Source organism: Ochotona curzoniae, unplaced genomic scaffold (genome assembly GCF_017591425.1).
Source record: "Ochotona curzoniae isolate NIBS_2020 unplaced genomic scaffold, NIBS_Ocur_1.0 scaffold_1852, whole genome shotgun sequence".
NCBI lineage: Eukaryota > Metazoa > Chordata > Mammalia > Lagomorpha > Ochotonidae > Ochotona > Ochotona curzoniae.
Window position 1 is genome coordinate 15,128,114 of NW_024467087.1, and position 21,253 is coordinate 15,149,366.

At 41.0% G+C, this 21,253-nt stretch overlaps 1 protein-coding gene across 3 annotated transcripts in view; it reads right to left on the minus strand.

Moving 5' to 3' along the window:
• Positions 1 to 551: 551 nt before the first annotated feature.
• Positions 552 to 21,253, minus strand: part of SLC25A14 (solute carrier family 25 member 14) — a 33,836-nt gene continuing 13,134 nt past the window's right edge. For all 3 annotated transcript variants that reach the window (XM_040999809.1, XM_040999810.1, XM_040999811.1), the window contains exons 4-10: positions 20,618 to 20,712; positions 19,267 to 19,352; positions 12,275 to 12,370; positions 5,613 to 5,737; positions 4,662 to 4,797; positions 1,840 to 1,920; positions 552 to 994 (exon numbers count right to left, since the gene is read on the minus strand). In XM_040999809.1, coding sequence (XP_040855743.1) covers positions 953 to 994; positions 1,840 to 1,920; positions 4,662 to 4,797; positions 5,613 to 5,737; positions 12,275 to 12,370; positions 19,267 to 19,352; positions 20,618 to 20,712 — 661 coding nt within the window. In that variant the 3' untranslated portion in view covers positions 552 to 952. The remainder of the gene's footprint in view (positions 995 to 1,839; positions 1,921 to 4,661; positions 4,798 to 5,612; positions 5,738 to 12,274; positions 12,371 to 19,266; positions 19,353 to 20,617; positions 20,713 to 21,253) is intronic.

Here is a 21,253-nt window from a genome sequence, read left to right on the forward strand (position 1 = left end):
GTCACCCCCAACTCTACTGCCTTTGGTAACCAGTCTAGGTAAGGCTGCTCATCCTCTGTGCCCTGATAGCACTCTGTTCCTCTCCTACAGAGTACTTAGGTCTGACTACAGTTAGCTACTTACAGATCTGTTGTCTTGCTATAATGTGAGCTTGGAAACAGAGACCACATCACACAGGCTTTCATATTCCCAGGTTCTAAGATATAAAAGACACATAATCAATGTGTGTAGAACAAATGAATAAATTGATAAAGATGAGCCATGCACTCCACAAATATTTGAGTGCCTACAATGTACAGGCACTATTCTAAGTATTAGAAAGTAGGCAGAACGTTTTGCCTGCAAGATTCTTTTTTAAGCATCTTATCTGCAACAACTTCCAAATGAATAATTTATCTGTATATAATTTATTTGTATATTATTTGTAATGTGTGTTTTAAGAGTCCAATCTCATAGTTCCCTTCTGTTTATCATTTTCTGTAGAATGCAACAACAACAACAACAAAAACAGGCAAAGGGGGAAAAAAGTAAATGAAGACAAAGTCAAAATGATGCCAATAAATACTTTAATGAGAACTGAGGTCCATAACATACATGGCAATAGCTGCCTTGGCCTATGCCTTCTGCTCTAGCCCATGGTTGGGGCTCACCAACTCCATTTAACCCACATTTGGAAAGAAGGCAATTTTAAATGTCACCCATCAGTATCCATCTTCACAGAAGATACCAATCTGGGGCCAGAATTGCAATGTTAACACTTCCTCTGTAGGAGAAGTTAACATGGTAACACAAACACACATACAACTTTGGACCCTGGTGTTCTTCTACCAGAAGGTCCTTGGGAGACCAAATGGTTCAGTAAACTTTTAGAGCTTTGTCAAAATACATTAGAACACAGTGGAAGAAAACAGTAGAAAGGCTGGCAGGGCTGGGCTCACAGATAATTTAGTCCTTAGATTTGAAGCCTCTTGAGCTGCTCATATGTAATAAAAAACTGAAGAGTAAGTCAAGGAAGATCACTGGGTGCACACCCAAAGCTAAACCCAGTTCCACAACTGAACGCAGCATCCTCGTAAATGAAGGCACTTGGCCTGTGCTATCCTACCCTGTACTTACTTTACAGTTCTTTTCAAAAACACCTGCTCAACCAAGCATGCACTGAGTGACTACCATGTGTCCATTTTTATTGCTGGCATGAGGCAATATAAACAGATCAAAACCCAAGTATAGTTTTCAGGGGCAGGCAGGACATTAGCTGATCAAAACAATTCCAAAGAGGGAGCGAGAAATTTTTGCCCTCAGCCCTACAGACCCTACAAACGTGGAGAATTGCTTTGCAACTCTGCAATACTTACCATTGGATAACATGTCACCACACTTGACATTCTGCATAGGGCTCAATGCACAGCAGGCACTCAAACACAGCCAAAGGAGGGACATTTACTCATAAGTAAGAGCCTTATTTGTACATTTCTTCACTCTAATTTCTGTCCTTTTGTTTCTTCCTGGCTATTGCAGTCTTTTAGTCAGTGGTAAGAAAACTAGCATGGCATTCCTGTGGGCACTTCTCACTAGGCTTTCTAAAAATGTCTTTGCCCCTTCTGATTGGGTGTGTTTGTTGCCATTTTGCTTTAAAGAGGACCGTATGACCTACTTTTTCTATCCCTTTTACCTTGTATTAGCCTCCACTGAAAGTCCCATCCTCAGTGTTCACCACTGCAACACCCAAATTTCTCACCTGACTAAAAGAACATAAATAATCAAAATCAGCACCCCATTCCACCTAGAATCACCTGAAGATTTAAGGACTTCCTTCAATCTCACATTCTGAAAGGATACAATGATGTTCCAGGGTCCAAGTCGAAGCCAGTTTGGCCAAAATCCTTTATAGAGCGCAAAAAAGCCCTCGTGTTTCCACATCTGAGGGAGATATAACCAAACACAGAGTGAATTCTCCATTCTCTTCACATGTGACAATCTTTCACCTCTCACTTCAGCAACATACAGCTCCGTAAATGGCCACTGTTCTAAAGATAACTTTTGAATTCACACGTAATCTACGTCCACCTACCCACTTAGCAAATATTTACTGAGCACCTACCGAGGCACCCCTCTTGACACTGGGAAGCTAACAGAGGTAGTGCCTATGAACGTGAGCCTCCAAGAAGGCTCTCGTGAACCCATGTCCACATGTTCAGCCTTTGTGTAGCCCCCATTCCACAGTGTTTCAGGATTGGCCTGTATCATCTAGAGTGGATTTATATCACTGCCATTGCTAGTTTATAAAAGGTCCTTTACCTATCTGCCTTTTTCTCTCTTGCCTTGCAAGATGCCTTGCATCTGCCTTTGTCTCTCTTGGATGTTAGAAAGACAGGTCTGTGTAACAAGGATCTGAAGCCTCTCGAAGACAGTCATGGGACTGAGCTTTGAAGGAGAGAACTTAGCCCCAGTCAAGACTTTAGATGGCTGTAGCCCTAGCTAACATGTGAATGATAGCCCACAGAAACTGCAAGGTAATGTTTGCTTTAAGGCACTGAGTTCTGGAGTGATCTGTTACACAGCAATAAATGACTTAATCTCTGCCCTCATAGACTATATATTCTGGTGGGGTGGACAAGTAAATACAAAAAATGATGTGTGTTAAATACAGAAATGGTAAGCACTACAAAGAAAACCAAAGAAGAGAAAGGGATAAAAGGAATTGGTCAAGTCTCTATCCTACTCTGAGTCTCCTCAATCATTGTAGACTGTGTCTAACACTCTGGCCTACTTCATGTGATGGCCTGGACCATTACATGGGGAACAATGCAAACTGCTCTGACTCTCGCTTTCCTATTTCATTCTATGGTGTCCGATACACATCAATTGAGTGGTTATAATAATTAAATGGCAAATTATGCATTCCAGAGTTCATAAACCTGTGGCTGGCATGTGCTCAACTCAACCAGCAGAAGCTGTTCTTACATAATACAGAAATATCTGTTAAGTGACTACAATGTGTGCGACATTTTGTTAGACATCTTTTTACTTCTCCTCTACTGAAGCGAAGCCTATCACTTTTCATAGTAGATGTATTTGGACCAGTCATAAGAAAAGCCAGATTTGTAAATATCTCTTTTCCTATCCTATAGACTAAGAACACCAGACATAATTAACCTTACTATTTTGTGCATCCAACAGTGACATGCTAAGAATATTACTTATGGAAGCACTGAGGTAATTCGATTACCCCCAAAGGATCTTCAAGCAAATGCTGAAGAACTCAGACAAAAACTGATGCTGGAAATTGTGAAAATCCAAGTCCAGGTGTGGATGACCCAGATTCATGGACTGTTAAACAACAGGGTATTTCAGAAGTACAATCCAATCCCATCATCTCTTACCTGAACCACCACAACACACTAACTGGTTTGGAATTCTACCTACCAGCCAGAACAATGTAGAAAATTATAAATCTGGTTGTATCACTCTCCTGCTTAACAATCCCAAGTGGCTTCCAATGGATATCATTCTAATGGCAAATTCTCTACAGTGGTCTACAGGATCCTATCTGATTTGGTCCTTGCCTCTCTCCAATTTCATTTTGTACTTTATTCCATACCACATTTAGACATACTAGCCTTCTTTCACACCTTTGAACATGTTTAACACATCATAACTCGATCTGCATGAGGAACACGCAGTGGAAATATCTGGCTACACATAAAGAAGTTGTTATAACATAGAAGTTAAGTCTGTTTGAAGCCAAACAGTCTTGAGTTTAAATCTCTCCTCTCCTACTTGCTAGTTGCAAAACCTTGGGCAGGTTACTCACATTCTCAGTGCTTCAGTATCTAGCTCACTATAGGATAACGGTGAAGATTGAATGAATGAAAACATGGAAGTCTCTTTAGAACAATTCCTGACACACAATAAAGCACTCAACAGACGTGAGGCATTATATGGTTCAGAATGTCACCGCCCACCTATAGGGAGCCTATCCTCCAAAATAAGCTAAACTTTCCTCCCACACAACTGCTGGGTTTTACTGATTATCTGTTTGTATACCTATAGCACTTTTGTAATAACTATTATTTCTCTGCTAGTACTCAGATGCTACCTGATGTATGATAAACAGTTGCTAACTGAAATGAAAAAAGAACAGAGACACTATATGGCAGCATCATATTTTAACCCCAAATTGTCCCTGCAGTAGTAATAATATCACCAGCGCTGATGTGATACAGGAAATAACAAAATTCACCTTTCCACAATCCTAACAGTGGAAACTTTCAAAGTGTCAACAATAACAAAACCCTAAACTAAAACCAAGTACCAGCCTTTGTTGTTAAATACCAGGTTTTTTAGTCTCTGTCTTGTCTAAGTGGACAAATATGGAGTATGTTAAGTCTTTTCTACTACTAATTCTCCATGGTGCTACTAATACAAAGCACCCTATATTCTCAAGCACTCAAACTGGAATGAGGACATCAAGGACCACTGAGCATAAGCAGCAGATTCCCTAGGAGACAGCTTTTCTGAGACTGACTACGAGCGGCTACTTGAAAATACTCACAATGCTTCCTTCACCTTCAGAATGACATATAGCAACTAAAGGTTGAAAGAAAGTCTGAGACCTGAAAGAAAATTAGACATATAACTCAAATCCACAGTGTGCATACCTTCAAAATACCATCCAAGGTACCCTTGTAGAGGTCCACATGGCCCACAATCGCCCTCTGGTTCATCATGCGAGTTCTCACAACATCAACTGGATTGGATGCCAGAGCCCCAGCCAAGCCACACGTAAAGCTGGATCTAAAGACGAACACTTTTAAGATGGACTGTCCCCACTTACACCTCCAGCCCTCTTAAACCGAAACTGGACCAAATACAAACATACACTAACTTAGGTTCATTAGCTAAAAGCCCTTACTTGCTCTTGCACTGCAATCTAAAGAGAAAGGAAAGCTTTTCTTAAGAGACATCATTCAAACGTTATTCCTTCAGCTTTCAATGTGAAACCTGGCCTATTTGTTAAGAGGCAGGTTTTAAGCTGAACAAATCCCTAAGCAGGAGGTGTTACGCACTGTCTAGTACTTAAATAAAATTTTTTGTACACTACAAGTATCACATGCCAAATACACTGAGTAGCAAAATACCATGAAGGTGGCAAGATAAATAAATAAATAAATATATATATATATATATATATATATATATATATATATATGAGATTACTAATAGTCTTTGGCCAAAAACTGCTCTTTGATTTCAGAGATCCCCATTAAATTACACTTTGCTTTCTCTGATTCTTACTGAGAAATGTTTACTTTCTGATGCAAAATTAAAGCGAATAACATATGTGCTTATTAGATATAGAGACTAATTATGAATGAATGAAAATCTTGTATAAGACATTGTTGCAAAATACCCAAGTGCTCAGAGCATGTGAATTCTCTACGAGATATAAAGAGCACAGAAGGCATGAAATGCTGGTCCTAGGAGAGAAAAAAAAGGTATTTAGATTATACATACCAGTTATCAAGTCCAGCTGAGGACTGCAGTGAAAGAGGCTTTTTGTGTGTTCAAACCTTGGGAATACAGTATCAGCACAACCTATTCTTACTTACATAAAATGAGTTAAAATTGTGTCCCCCATCACTCCTGACAGTATTAAGTGTTTCTTGGTAATGTCGTAGACAGGTAGCTCTACTCCCACGACGATGGCAGCACGCTGAGCAGTTGGAACCACACCCTGCAAAACACAAGTGACATCAGACACAAAGGAAATACAAAAGGAGTGACATCAATCTTAAAGCAAACAGCATACAGGTCCAGAGTTGCAATGTGTCAGGAAAATCCAAGTCTAAAATAGGGGGACATTCTTACAAATCAATGACTAATACTGGCACACCTATTTATAAATCTCTAACTCCCATGTTGTATCAGAAGCTGTCACTGGTTTCACATCCAAAGAACAAAAAGAAATTAAAAAAACAATAGCTAAATTGGACTTAAAGATCTTATTCAAAAGACATCAAGAAAGAGACAACTTACATAATGGCAGAAAAATATTTGCAAACCATTCAGATAGGGGAATAGTACCCAAAACACAGAAAAAGCTCTTAACAATCCAATTAAAAGATGGACAAAACATACAAAGACACTTTCCCCAGAAATACACAAATGGCCAACTAGCCCATGAAAAGCTGCTCAAGATCACTAGGGAGGGGTCTGGTGCAGTAGCCTAGCAGCTAAAATCCTCGCCTTGCATGCGCTGGGATCCCATATGAGCACCAGTTCTAATCCCAGCAGCCCTGCTCCCTGCCTGCAGTGTTGAGGATGACCCAAAGCCTTAGGAGCCTGTACCCGCATGGGAGACCTAGAACAAGCTCCTGGCTTCTGATCAGCTCAGCTCCAACCACTGCAGCCACTTGGAGAGTGAATCAGCAGATGAAAGATCTTCCGCTCTGTCTCTCCTCCTCCCTGTTTATCTCACTTTCCAATAAAAATAAATAAAACTTTTTAAAAAAGATCACTAGGGACACACACATCAAAGCCACAATGGCAGACCATTTCATCGTACCAGGACGGCTATAACATATATGTTTTAAGTACATGTGAGTACTGCTGAGGGTTTAGCGAAATTAAAATCCTCATTCCCTGTTGATGGAAATGTAAAACGAGGCAGCCACTGTGGAAAGCAATTTAGCACCTCTTCAAAAGGCTAAAACAGGGCTTGGTGTGGCGGCGCAGTAAGTTAAGCCTCTGCTTGCAACACTGACTTTCCAAATCAGAACCCCGGTCTGACTCTTGGCTGTGCCACTTCTGGTTCAGCTCCCTGTTAGTGCGAACAACTGGTAGAAGATGGCCTAAGTGCTTGAGCCCCTCAACCTATGTGGGAGGCCTGGATGGAGTTCTGATCTTCTGGCTGCAGCCTGGATGATGAGCCTCAGCTGTTGATGCCACAGATATCTCTCTGTATGCTGCTCTGCCTTTCAAATTAAAAAAAATCCTTTTTAAAAAGCCAAAATGGGCTTACCTCATGCCCATGCCATTTCACCCCATGGCATATACCCAGGAGCATGGAAAAGCTTCGTGAACATGTACACGCATACAACAGCGTTCACAGCAGCATCACCTGGCACAGTCCCATCGTTCCGAATGGCCCAAATGCACATTAACTGATGCAAGGATAAGTAAAATGTGATATATTCAAGGTACAGAAATATCACTCAGCCATGGAAAGAAATGAAGTACTGGAACACATCACAACACAGATGAACCCTGAAAGTCTGCTCAATGGGAGAAGCCAGGCACAGGACCTCGTGCTGAGGATTCCCGGGGGAGGACATATCCAGACTAGGCAAACAGAGACAGAGTAGAAGTTTTCTAAGGTTTGACAGGTTGGGGGAAATGGTAAGTCCGCACTGAAGGACAGGGGGTTTTCATTCTGCTGACGAACAGGAACTGAACCTAGTGCTGATAATGGTAGGAGAATGTACTAGAAATCAATCGTACACTTCAAAGATGGCAAATGTAATGGTATGTGAATTATCCCAGAAAAGTTGTAATACAATCAAATAATTAAATCAGAAAACAAACAGCCATGGGGAGAGAAATTCCAAGTGTAATTCTCACACACATTTAGGATGTGCAGGACACCCACTGGTGTGCCAGCACAAACAGGAAGCAGGAAGCAAGAGGCCAGGGACGAGCAGTGCTTTCCTGGTGAGTCCTCCGGCGATGACATGCACAGGTTCCACTCACTAGCACAATGCCCCTACCTCGCTTCATGCAAAAAGGCAGTGTGCCAGCATTAACAACCTCATTTTTATGAATATTAATGATATAAGAAAATGCATATGGTGTATCCACAAAGGCAAACTATTTATTTATTTATTTATTTACATTTTTATTATTATTGGCTTTTATGAAACAGTTCCATAGGCCCTGGAATTTTCCTTACCTCCTCCCCAATGCACCCCCCCCCCACTGATTTCCCCTATTTCCCCTGATTTCCTATTATTACTATAGTGTAGTTCTTCATACACAGTCATATGTACATTATTGCGGGCATGGACAATGGCAGAGAGTCCAGCATCCTATTGTCAAGATATAGTAAACAATTTCAATGGGAGTCCATTTTTGTCTGAAACTAGAGATGCATACCGCATTGTATCCCCACATCTGGATATGATAGTCAGCATTACACAATTGTTCTACATCCCCTTAAATGAAAAGCCACAATACAAAATCAACTGAATGACTAATGTGTCACTGAAGAAATAAAAAAGAAAATCAAGAACCTTCTTGAAGAAAATGATGCTACTGTATGATCTATGAGTCAGTGAGAAATCTAAGAAGGTATTTTGAAGAGATGAAACTAAATAAAACACATCAAAATCCATGACACATAGTTTCCACTGATCTTTGTTGGTGAGATATTCATTCTGTAGGCAACAAATAGATGGGTTTTGTTTTTTTAATCGAGTCTACTTATCTATGATGTTTGATTGATGAGTTTAAGCAATTTGCATTCGAGGTTAATATGAATGGGTGGCAATTTGGTCCTGTCATTTTAGCAATGGGCTGCAAATTGATTTAGTCTTGTCATTTTACTGGGATATTATTCACATTTGCCTTTGGTTTTGTTTGGTGCTATTCCTCTTCTCGGGAGAACATCTTGAAGTATCATTTTCAGGGCAGGTTTGGAAGAAGCAAATTCTTTAAATTTTTTACTGTGGAAGAATTTTATTTCATTTTCGAAGACAAAGGAAAGTTTTGCTGGACACGTTATCCTGGGTCGACATTTTTTTGCTTTTAAAATCTGGAATGCATCACTCCATCTCTTCTGGCCTATAGGGTTTCCTGTGAGAGATCTCCTGAGAATTTAATTGTCATTCCCTTATGTATGTCCATTGCTTTTTTTCACGAGCACATTTAAGGATCTTTCCTTATGTTCGATTGAAGAGAGCTTGATTATCATGTGCCGTGGTGAAGATCGCTTTTGGTCAAGCCTGCTGGGAGTTCTGTGTCCCTCCTGGATGTTGTTTTCTAATCCTTTCTCTAGATTAGGGAAATTTTCCCTTATTATTTCATTGAATACATTTTTAAACCCAGCTTCTTTCTGCACCTTCGGGGACTCCCATAGCTCTTATATTTGACCTTTTAATAGTGTCTTTCCGTTCTTCAATACTTTTAACTTGATCTAGCTCTGTCTGCTTCCAGCTTTTTGTTTATTTCCCCTTGGTAACAGGAAATATCCTCCAATTCTGAGATTCTTCATTCTGCCTCCATCATTCTATTTTAGAAACTCCACTGTATTTTTAATTTGCTCCACTGTATTCTTCATTTTTGATACATCAGCTTTAATTTTATTAATTTCCTGTGTTACATATTCCCTAAATTTCTTGAACTCTTGTGTTACCTGCTTCTGGTCGATAAGAAGCTTTATAACAAATGTTTTCAATTCTGTGTCCCCTATTTTCTCGATGTATTCCTCAGTTAACTCTGAAGCTGGCAAAGGGTTTTGCTCCTTTACAGGAGTCTTCAGTAATGTTCATTGTGCCTCTGTCTCTTCTTTTGTTCTTGGTCATTGTACTTCTGGTTAGCAGAGTCTTGTCCTTGGGGCAGGTTTCTAAGCTCTGTCATCCACAGGTCTACAGTTTGATTTTACTTATTGTAGTTGGTACACGGCTCTTTGTTTGCACCCTATTGTGCCACTCCCTCCAGCAAGTTCCAGGTCTAGGTCGTATGTTAGATTTCCACTATGTTCTCCATAGCCCCAGCTCCTGGCTCATCACTCTCCACCTCCTGTGATACTGTGCTGAGGCTGCACTGTTGTCCATACAACCTTTCTCCCACTTCTGGTTGGAGCAGTTCCGAGGGCTAGGGAGACACCAGGTGTCCTATAGAACTAGATTGTTGGTGGTGCTGATCTTGCTGGAACCTGTTGGTTGTTAGATCTGAGGGCCACAGGGAGCTATTTTAACCCATACGATGCAATAGTCAGTATTATTTTCCCTGTGGGACTAGTGCAATGCACTGAGCTCAGTGAGTTCACTCCCACTTCAGAACAAGCATAGCTCACTGTTGTCCCTGCAGCCTTTTTTTTTTTAAGATTTATTTATTTTATTGGAAAGTCAGATATACAGAGAGGATGAGAGACAGAGAGGAAGATCTTCCATCTGATGATTCACTCCCCAAGTGAGCGCAACGGCTGATGCTATGCCAATCTGAAGCCAGGAGCCAGGAACTTCCTCCGGGCCTCCCACACAGGTGCAGGGTCCCAAGGCTTTGGGCCATCCTGGACTGCTTTCCCAGGCCACAAGCAGGGAGCTGGATGGGAAGTGGAGCTGCCAGGATTAGAACTGGCGATACATGGGATCCAGGCGCGTTCAAGGCGAGGACTTGAGCCGCTAGGCCACGCCGCTGGGCCCTGTCCCTGCAGTCTTAAGAGCCTTTGCCACACTGTACAAAATGGCACCTGATGTGCCAGTACTAGTTCTTGATCTTCTGACTGTCAGGTCTGAAGGCCCATCCAGAGCCAAGAGCCAGGAACTTCACTTGGATCTGCCACACACCTGGGTGCAGCCTCTGCTGCTTTCTCAGGCCAATTAGCAGAGCACTAGATGAGAAGTGGAGTAGCTGGGACTAGCACCAATGCCTAAATGCAATGCTTTGACACAAGGAGAGGATTTACTATGTCATCATGCCATCCCCTAATGCAAGTGCCTCTCCCCACTTTGTGCTGTGACAGATAATCTTCTGGACCTAGTATGGCTGGAGTCCTTGCCTTGCACATGCCAGGATCTCATATGGGCACCAGTTCTAATCCCAGCAGCCCCGCTTCCCACCCAGCTCCCTGCTTGTGGCCTGGGAAAGCAGTCAAGAATAGTCTAGGGCCCGGCGCCGTGGCCTAGTGGCTAAAAGTCCTCGCCTTGAACGTGCAGGGATCCTATGTGGGCGCCAGTTCTAATTCTTGCAGCTCCACTTCCCATCCAGCTCCCTGCTTGTGGCCTGGGAAAGCAGTCCAGGACGGCCCAAAGTCTTGGGACCCTGCACCCGTGTGGGAGACCGAGAAGAAGTCCTGGCTCCTGGCTACAGATCAGCTCAGCTCTGGCCGTTGTGGCCATTTGGGGAGTGAACCACCGGATGAAAGATCTTTCTCTCTGTCTCTCATCCTCTCTGTGTATCTGACTTTCCAATAAATAAATAAATCTTTAAAAAAAAAAAAAAAGAATAGCCCAAAGCCTTGGGGCTTACACCCACAACATGCAAGACCTAAAAGAAGCTCTGGGCTCCTGGTGTTGGATCGGCACAGCTTCAGCCACTGCATCAGCTTGGGTCAACAGACGGAAAAATTTTCCTCTCTGTCTCTCCTCCTCTCTACAGCTGTCTTTCCAATAAATATAAATTTTTTTTAAAGATGATCTTTGGGGGGGTCACTCCCCAAGCGACCGCAATGGCCAGCATTTTCCATTAATTTTTTAAAAGATTTACTTTTTTTTTTTATTACAAAGTCAGATATACAGAAAGGAAGAAAGACAGAGAGGAAGATCTTCCGTCCAATTATTCACTCCCCAAGTGACGGCAACAGCTGGTGCTGCACCGATTCCAAGCCGATCCCAAGCCGGGAGCCAGGAACCTCCTCCAGGTCTCCCACACGGGTGCAGGGTCCCAAGGCTTTGGGCCATCTTCCACTTCTTTCCCAGGCCACAAGCAGCTGGATGGGAAGTGGAGCTGCCAGGATTAGAACTGGCGCCTGTATGGGATCCTGGCACGTTTAAGGCGAGGACTTTAGCTGCTAAGCCACACTGCCAGGCCCGATTTTCCATTAATTTTTAAATGACCATTTGCATGACAAAATGTTGAAAGTGATTATCTCTAGATGCTAATACTACTCAATTTTTTTTTCTTTTCCAGCTTTTTGTATCTACTAAATAATGTATAGTTCATCACTCACTTTTTATAAATTAAAAAAGTTATGTAACAACTTTTAAAGGTAGGCATTACTGAAACTATCACAGACATATATTGCTTTGTTAGCATAAGACTGACGAAAAATACATAGAACCAAATGTACTTTGAATTTGAACAAACCAACATGGCTATCTCAACTTTTCTCATGTACACAATATGGAGAAATGAAGACCAATGGCAGGTGCTGCTCCTCTCATGGGTGACCTGGAGCATCTTATTTCACATGTTATAATTCACAATTTTATGACCTCATAGAGAAAAAGCATTCTTCGCACATTCTAAGAAAAGAACAGGAAAAAGCACTCACCCTCCACAGACCCCTAGTGCCTTCTTGCTGGTATATGTCAATGAAGCTGCCAATCATGCTCCCTTGGAACAAGCTTCCTTGAGCCTGCATCCGGATCTGAAAGAAGCACACTTTATTTTGACAGAGAACCAAATAAGATGTCTCACTCATTTAAAATTCCAGAAACAATATTTGGGAATTATCACAAAGATTTCTGCTCTCACAATAAAATCAATCAGCTAAACTATATAGAGAATGTAGTTTCTGCCAAAACAGATTTTATAAATATGATTTCCATAGGCATCACATTCTCCATACCAAAGTGTAATTTCTGGTGTTAGAAAAACAATTAAGAAATAGTAAAAACAATTATTCAGCATCAGAAATAATTCACTGGGCCCGGCGCCGTGGCCTAGTGGCTCAAGTCCTCGCCTTGAACACCCCGGGATCCCATGAGGGCACTGGTCCTAAGCCCTGGCAGCTCCACTTCCCATCCAGCTCCCTGCTTGTGGCCTGGGAAAGCAGTCCAGAACGGCCCAAAGCCTTGGGACCCTGCACCCATGTGGGAGACCCAGAAGAAGTTCCTGGCTCCTGGCTTCAGATTGGCATAGCATCGACCATTGCAATCACTTGGGGAGTGAATCATCAGATGGAAGATCTTCCTCTCTGTCTCTCCTTCTCTCTGTATATCTGACTTTCCAATAAAATAAATAAATCTTTAAAAAAAAAAAAAGAATTCACTAGCAGCTGGCATTGTAGCACATTGGGTTAAGATGCCACGTGCAACACAGACATCCCACATGAGCTATTTTTGATCTTGCAGCATTTAATGTGCCAGAGAATGCAGCAGGAGGTAGCCAAAGAGCTTGAGCCCCTGCCACCAATGGGGGAGATCCAGATGGAATTCCAGGTTCCTGGCTTCAGTCTGGTCCAGCACTGGCCATTGTGGCCATGTGGGGAGTGAATCACTAAATGGAATATCTCTCTCTCTCTCTCTCTCTCTCTCTCTCTCTCTCTCACACACACACACACACACACACTTGCACTTGTGTTCTCTCTTTCTCTCTTCCTCCTTCTCTCTCGCTCTGCCTTTCAAGTAAACATATAAAAACATTAAAAAAATTAAAATATCCATAAGCACAGAAAAAAAGACCTGGCCCAGCCCTGGCTATTGCAGCTATCTGGGGGGTTGAGTAATTGCGCTCCACCACTTACTGTCTTCAATAATAAAACAGAGCTTCAGTTCGGTACACAGTTTCCCTGCTGGAAATTGCATAACTGCATATCTAGCATCCTGGCAGATGTTAGACATAACCAGGCAACTAAGATTTTCAGAATGGAACATGAATGGAGATGACTGAAACCTCCCTGTCTTTTGCTTTGAAGGAAATTTCACATTTCCCAGGATAATCAAATAGCCCTACTTACTAAAGAAAAGTTCTTCCATTCAAAAAAGGCTAGGAGCAGTGAAAGAATTTGAAAATCACTCTTCACAATCAGAAATAAATGATTCAAGTGATGGTCACCAATGGATAAAAAACTACGAGATGAAGGGCCAGTACAAAATTTTTTGCAAAATAGGAACCTGAACCCACTGATCAATTCTTTTTTCAAAGATTTATTTATTTATATAAAGGCAGAATGACAGAGACAGAGATCTTCTATCTAGTGCTTCACTGTCCAAATACACACCCACGCCTACCTGGGATACTGGTATTGCAGATGGAGGCTTAGCTTGCTATATACTACAGTGCTGGCCCTAGATATAATAAATTTCAAAACCTACTTACAGTTGTTTTGGCAAGGCCACAACGAATGATGGTCATTACTCACCCCTGCTGCAGAGTAAAAGGTACCTAACCATGTAAGTACCAACTACAATGTATAGATTTTGGATTTTTGAGTCAACTGTAAAACATACATGACAAGCTAGAAATTTGAACACAGACTGAGTATCAGATGTTATCAATGAATTCATATCCATTTTATTAGGTGTAACAGTGGCACTCTGATTATATAAGAAGTATTCCTGAGGCCAGCACCACAGTGTATTGAATAAAGCTGCTGGCTGCACTGCCTATATCCCATATGGGCACCAGTTCGAGGCCGTGGCTCCTCCACTTCTGATCCAGCTCCCTACTAATGTGCCTGGGAAGGCAGAAGATGGTCCAAGTGCTTAGGCCCCTGTATCCACAAGGAGTCCTGGAGGAAGCTCTTGACTTCAGATTGGTTCAGCTCCAACTGTTGTAGCCTTTGGGGGAATGAATCAGCAGCTGATGGACAACCTCACTCCATAACTCTGTCTTTCAAGTAAATAAATAAATCTGAATAAAAAATAAAGCATTCCTTTTATGAAACCCATATCAAAGAATTGGGAGTAAGATGGCAGTGTGTGGGGTATACTTTAATATAATTCAGAAAAGTAGAAATAAATGAAGTGCGCATAGAAAAATGTAGCCTTTGAATCTAGGTGATGCATACAAAGATATTCATCATACTATGCTACCATATATTTTTGTTATTTTTTTAATTGCTGATCAAAAACTACATGTTTAGGGATGATTGTTGTAGTGAAGAGTTAAGATAAAAGAGTCACTAACATCACACATCAGAGTCCCGAGGACAGAATCCCACCTCAGCTGAATTCCATGCCAGCTTCCTGCTAATGTACTCCTTGGAATCTGCAGAGTACTGCTCTGCCTCCCAAGTTAAAAGACCTGGACTGAGTTTCTGGCATGTCACTTTGACCTGGGACACTCCTGCCTGTTGTTGGTATTTGGAGAGTAAACCAATGAGGGGAAGATCTCAATTGCTCTCTCTCGTTCTTTCTGTCTTCCTTTTAAATAAACAAATCTATCTTTATTAAAATTCAAAACTTCTGCACTGCATACTTTATGAATTGTGCTCTAAGGGGCTCTGAGCTTCTTACTATTCGGTTTGATGTTTCTTGGATCTTCAACTGTACTTTCTCTTAGTGAATCACTGTGCTTTAAACAAAAGAAAACTCTTTTCCCTTACTTTGTCCTCATATGAACTGTAATTCAAGGATGATGGTAGCCCAACTTCAACCATGCAGATTAAAACCATATCATAAGTGGACCCGGCACAGTAGCTAGAGACTACAGTCCTCTCCTTGCGTGTGCCAGGATCCGATGTGGGTGCTGGTTAGTGTCCCAGCAGTCCCACTTCCCATCCAGCTCCCTGCTTGTGGCACGGGAAAGCAGTGTTGAGGATGGCCCAAAGCCTTGGGACCCTGCACTGCCAAGGGGGACCCACAGGAGGCTCCTGTCTCCTGACTGGCTCAGCTCCAGCTGTTGCAGCCACTTGGGGAGTGAATCAGTGGACGGAGAATCTTCCTCTGCCTCTCCTCCTTTTTGTGCAGCTGACTGTCCAATAAAAATAAATAAATCTTTTCAAAAAATCTATGATAATAGCCGGTGCTGTGGCCTCCTTCTGCAGTGTCAGCATCCCCCATAGTTGCCAGTTCCAGTTCTGCTGCCCCACTTTTGATCCAGCTCACTGGATATATGCCTGGAAAAGCAGTGGAAGATGGTTCAAGTGCTTGGGCCCCTGAATCTTTATGGGAGACCCAGAAGAAGCTCTCCGCTCCTGGCTTTGGGCCAGCCCAGCTCTGGCTATTGCAGTCATTTGGGAGTGAACCAGCAGAAGGAAGATCGATCTCTCTCTCTTTCTCTGTGTCTCCCACTCTCTCCCTCTCTCTCTCTCTCTCTTTCAAATAAATAAATAAACCTTTAAAAATAATAGAAAGTAAACAATTTCATAACACAAAGTCCAAACTTTTTTTTAATGTAAAAGGCCAGACAGCACAATTTAGACTTTTCTGAGCTTATGGCCTTTGACACAACCACTCTGTTCTGCCAAGGAAGCAACCATAAGCAATACAGAAACGAATGCAGTGGGGTGATTGTGTCCCAATATACTATATTTGCATCGTGCCAGATTTGGCCCATAGACAAAAGCTTGCTAACCCCTGCCCTAGGATTTGGTATAGCAAAAGCAAAGGCCCCCAGGTCCTGGATAACTGCATGCACTACTTATGCTCTTCTAAGCAAGAACATCTCCTCTAAACTGTTACCTGGGAGAGGAAAAAACCTTGCATCTTGTGTGAGGTTGTATATTTAAGTTTCTATGTTACAGCAGCCTAGCCTATACCCCGAGGTATTGAGAAGGAAAATGGCCAAAGAGAGATTAGAGAGGAGAAAAGAACTGAAGATAAAGGTTGAAATAGGAAAAAGAAATATTTGTAGAATATTGTAGGCAATAGCCTAGTAGCTAAATCCTCGCCTTGCATTCACCGGGATCCCATACAGGTGCCAGTTCGCGTCCCAGCTGATCCACTTCCCATCTACCTGCCTGTTTGTGGCCTGCAAAAGCAGTCGAGGACAGCCCAAAGCCTTGGGACCCTCTCTCTTTCTCTCTGTATGTATGCCTTTTCAAAAAAATAAATAAATGCATTTTAAAAAAGCAACAACCTCCAAACAAAACAAGATTTTAAAGATTAGAAGATCTAAAAATTGTGATATCAAAAGAAAAGGAGAAATTTGGGCCTGGTGCAGTAGCCGAGCAGCTAAAGACCTCACCTTTATGTGCCAGGATCCCATATGGGCACCGTTTCTAATCCAGGCAGCCCCACTTCCCATCCAGCTCCCTGCTTGTGGCCTGGGAAAGCAGTCAAGGACGGCCCAAAGCCTTGGGATCCTGTACCCGCGTGGGAGACTTGGAGGAGGCTCCAGGCTCCTGGCTTTGGATTGGCTCAGCTGTGGTCATTGCGGCCGCTTAGAGAGTGAATCATCAGACGGAAGATCTTCCTCTCTGTCTCTCCTCCTCTTTGTATATCTGACTTTCCATTAAAAATAAACAAATCTTAAAAAAAAAAAAAGGAGAAATTCAAGTAGAAATGATTACTCAAAACCAATTAAGTGAGATTCGAATTATGTCTACCGGACTGAAAAATGTGCACTATGGGGGAGAGGAGTTTCAATGAAGCAGCAGGAACGCTTATAGCAAATTATAAGGAAAAGGTGGAAGGTGAGGGCTATTTTGTGAAGTCTGGATAAGCAAAAAAGGCAGTGACGTTTTGAGAGCCACTGCTAGCATGGGCATACATGCCCAACAAGCTTCTAACTGAAGTATAGAAACAAAAGAAAGTTCAGAGGTAGAAGGCAAGGTGTAAGGGGGGGCGGGCTTTGCTTCTGGGGGCGATAGAAGTAAGGAGCTAAAAAGAAAGCTTGATGGTTTAAAATATCTTTGAGGATAAGAGAATGAACTGTTTAAGGATAAATGAAAGGAATGAATAGCCCAATTACAAATCTCATTGGCACAAAGTCGAAGATTTTCCCCACTCCCAGATCTTCAATCTTTTTTTTTTTTTTGTAAGATTTATTTATTTTTATTAGAAAGGCAGATTTACACCGAGGAGACACAAAGGCAAACACCTGAAGCCAGGAGCCTCTTCCAGGTCTCCCACACAAGTGCAGGGTCCCAAGGCTTTGGGTCATCCTCCACTTTCATCCCAGACCACAAGCAGGGAGCTGGATGGGAAGTTCAGCAGGTGGGACAAGAACTGGCACCCACAAGGAACCTAGGCACTTGCAAAGGGAGAATCAGCCAACTGAGTCAACATGCTGGGCCCCAGACCTTCGGTCGTACAGAGGTATAAGAAAGGAGAGGGTAAACTGTAGCACTGGTCAAGGCTTGTAATTTTGTGGGACAGAAGGACAGGAAATGGAAGTGAATAATGTGGGTGATTTAGGATTATAAGAGCTAAGAAAGAAAGTCTTGGAGAGTGAAGTATTACTACTCTTGAAAATCACTAACAAGTATAATTATACTGCAAATATCCTATAGTTTTAGGATACAGTTGAGTCTTCTCCTAAATAAATATTCTGCAAATCTAAAGTGATATGAAAAGTTTATAGCACAATTAATCTCACTTTAGTTCAAAAAATTATTTCATGTCTTTCCTGTGTCTCCATCATCCATCAGTGGTTTCATTCATAGTTATTTTTCAAGTTATGCTTTCATTCTCAAAACTAAATTATAACTGATCCCTTCTTCATTAACTTAGCCATTTGTGGTTTCACCAATGTTCCAAAAAGTATGCATCATCTTATTCACTATAAAATAATTTTTAAAAATTTGAAATCCTCTTATATACACTTAATGTTCTTAATTAATCATAAATTTAAGGTTAAAATTTACTACATTATGAAATTAAGTGAGATAAAGATTGTCTTTACAATAAGTATTTCACTCAGTGATTTGCTAAAACGTTAAAGAAATCCAATTATATGCTTAGCAAACCAGCACCACTAACCTATAATATTCAAGTTCTGAATTAAGAATACTTTCACTATTGATTTTTTGAAAGCCAAATCTCACCCTTAACAGAAATTATGGATAATACAGGGAAAGACAATAGAGATTTACTGTACCCCAACTAATTATTAAAGAAGCCTTTACCCAAAAAGTGTATGTTGGTTTAAACTGTTTGATGGATATATTAAGATATACCATACTGAGATTTGGAATGGTTTGGGATATGTCTTCTGCTTTGTAAAGTGGAGAAAGGGTATTTCTAAACACATTTTCATTCTCAGACTAGTTCGACAAAAGGCTACAAATGAAAATTTAGAGATCTGGAAAGTTTAGAGATCCGTCAAACTGCAAAGCCCTTGTAAGGATCCAACAGATGCTTCATACCCTGATTTGAAGACCAACAAATTCAAGTCTATTATGGTAAATTGACTACTGTTTGTTAACATCTACTATCAAGCACAACAGCAGGCAGTCTACACACATTGTCTCGGATCTGCAATAAAGCTACGCTGTAAGCACTACATTATCTTCACTAGACAGTAACTGAGTGAAACTGAAACAGTACAGTGACTTTCTTAAGCTTTTACAGCTGCTGGGCAGGAGTGCCAATCAGAACCCAAATCTAGTCCAAAGGCCATTTTCTCTTCAAACCACACTGCATACATCGTTCTTACCTTCAGAACATCAGTGGGGTTGGCTATAGCAGAAGATATCACTCCTGACACTACCCCACAGATCATATTGATTAGAAGAGTTTCATCTGCAAAATGGAAAAAAAAAAATAAAAAAGGAAATTATGTTGAATTAGGTGCCAGTTTCTGAAAATACAGCAAAAAGGAACCTTCAGACTTTAGAAATAAGCTACAAAGCATACAAAAAATAAACTCAAATATTTCTAGATCCCAAACATATATAAAAATATATATATGAAATATATAAAAATCAGAAAATGTAAATCATTATTGATTTTAAAAATGATTCTCTGAAGCTCACTGGCATATGTCAATACCCCACATGAATTCAGAATGTGCTATTTCCCCTTTAACCATCTCAAACATTTTAAGAACAGATTTTTTAAATGTTTTTTTTCCCTTCTTTTGCATAATCATCATCTCTAGAGGTTCAGGAATTGAATATTAAAAGCATAAAATCTACCTAACAGAAAAAGTTATCTAAATATTAATTTTGATAGGCCTTAGATCTCTTTTACCCGCTATTTATTTACAGAAGATGACTGTAGTCAAATGTGGAAAAGCAATAAATTAAAACTAATTCCCCTCCCCCGATATACACACATAGAGAAAAAAAAAAAAAAAACCAAAACCCCAGAGAAGAGTTTTGCAGCGAAAAGTCAATCTTCACACTCCTCCCACCATGAAGAGCCTACAAATAAAGACTAAGTAAGCCCAAGTGAAGAATTTAGGAAAGGAAGATATTTTAGAAAAAAAGAAGAAAGGAATCCTCCATGATTTCCAAAGAAGAAGGTCCAGAAAAAGCTGATTTCAGGAGAACAAAAAAGTGATTCAAAGGACATTACTAACCGAAGGCTCTTCAGCTGTCCCCAAACATCCAACAGCCCCAGGCCTGCAGTAAATAATCATTAAATACAGGATCGGGCTGGAAATGCTGCGGCAGCAAATAGAAAGACAAATGACAATGCTGACTGAGGGCCAGGTGGCTACCTGTACAGCAAAACCTAGACTCTAATGGCCTAAAATTATCCTAACAAAAGCGTATCAAAATTGGCAGCTGGAAAATGACTTGTAAGTTCAAGTCCTCTTCTTCATGTGAATAGCACTTATTTTCTGAACAACGGTTCCTCTGGGATGGCCAGAAGCCCTTTTTTTAAAAAAATTCTCAATAGGATAAAGGACAAGTTTAATCCCTGTATCACTTCCACAAAGATTTATCCAAAGTCAATACAAACTCACTTTGTCCTTGCAGGCATCTCATGATGCACACTTCTAAGAGTGATTTCAACAATACCTTTAAAGTAGCACCTCAAAAACGAGCAAGTACACTGACCTTCTAAACGTTCTACAAATAATCGCTTCAAGCTTTGGTAAATCCCAATTTTAATGGTGCCATATGATGCCTGTCTTAGTAAAGCAGGAGCAATTCTTTAAAAAAGAAAGAAAAAGTTAATTATATTCAACATGTATTTGAAGACTATACATATCTACCCACTCTTTTCGATTACTTACCTCATTCCATTCAAAAACACAAAAGACATTATTTTCAAGCAGCCAAGAAATACTCATCAAAATAGCACACTTCATAAAAACCAACCTCAACAAATTTAAAAGCATTGAAATCACAACACATTCGCTGATCATCACGGAATCAAATTATAAAGTCAATCAGGAAAATCCTGGGGCTGATATTGTTTTACAGTGTGCTAAACCATGACTTGTAATGCCAACATCCCATTATCAGAGTACCAGTTTAAGCCCCAGCTACTACTCTTCCAATCCAGCTTCCTACTGATGCACCTGGGAAGGCAGTGAAGGATGACTCAAGTATTTAGGCCCCTTCCTCCCATATGGAAAATCAGGATAGAGTTCCAAACTTGATTTTGGCCTGACCCACACCTAGCTGCTGAAGACATGTGGGGAGTGGAACCAGCAGATGGAAGATTGATTCTTTCTTTTTCCCTCTGTT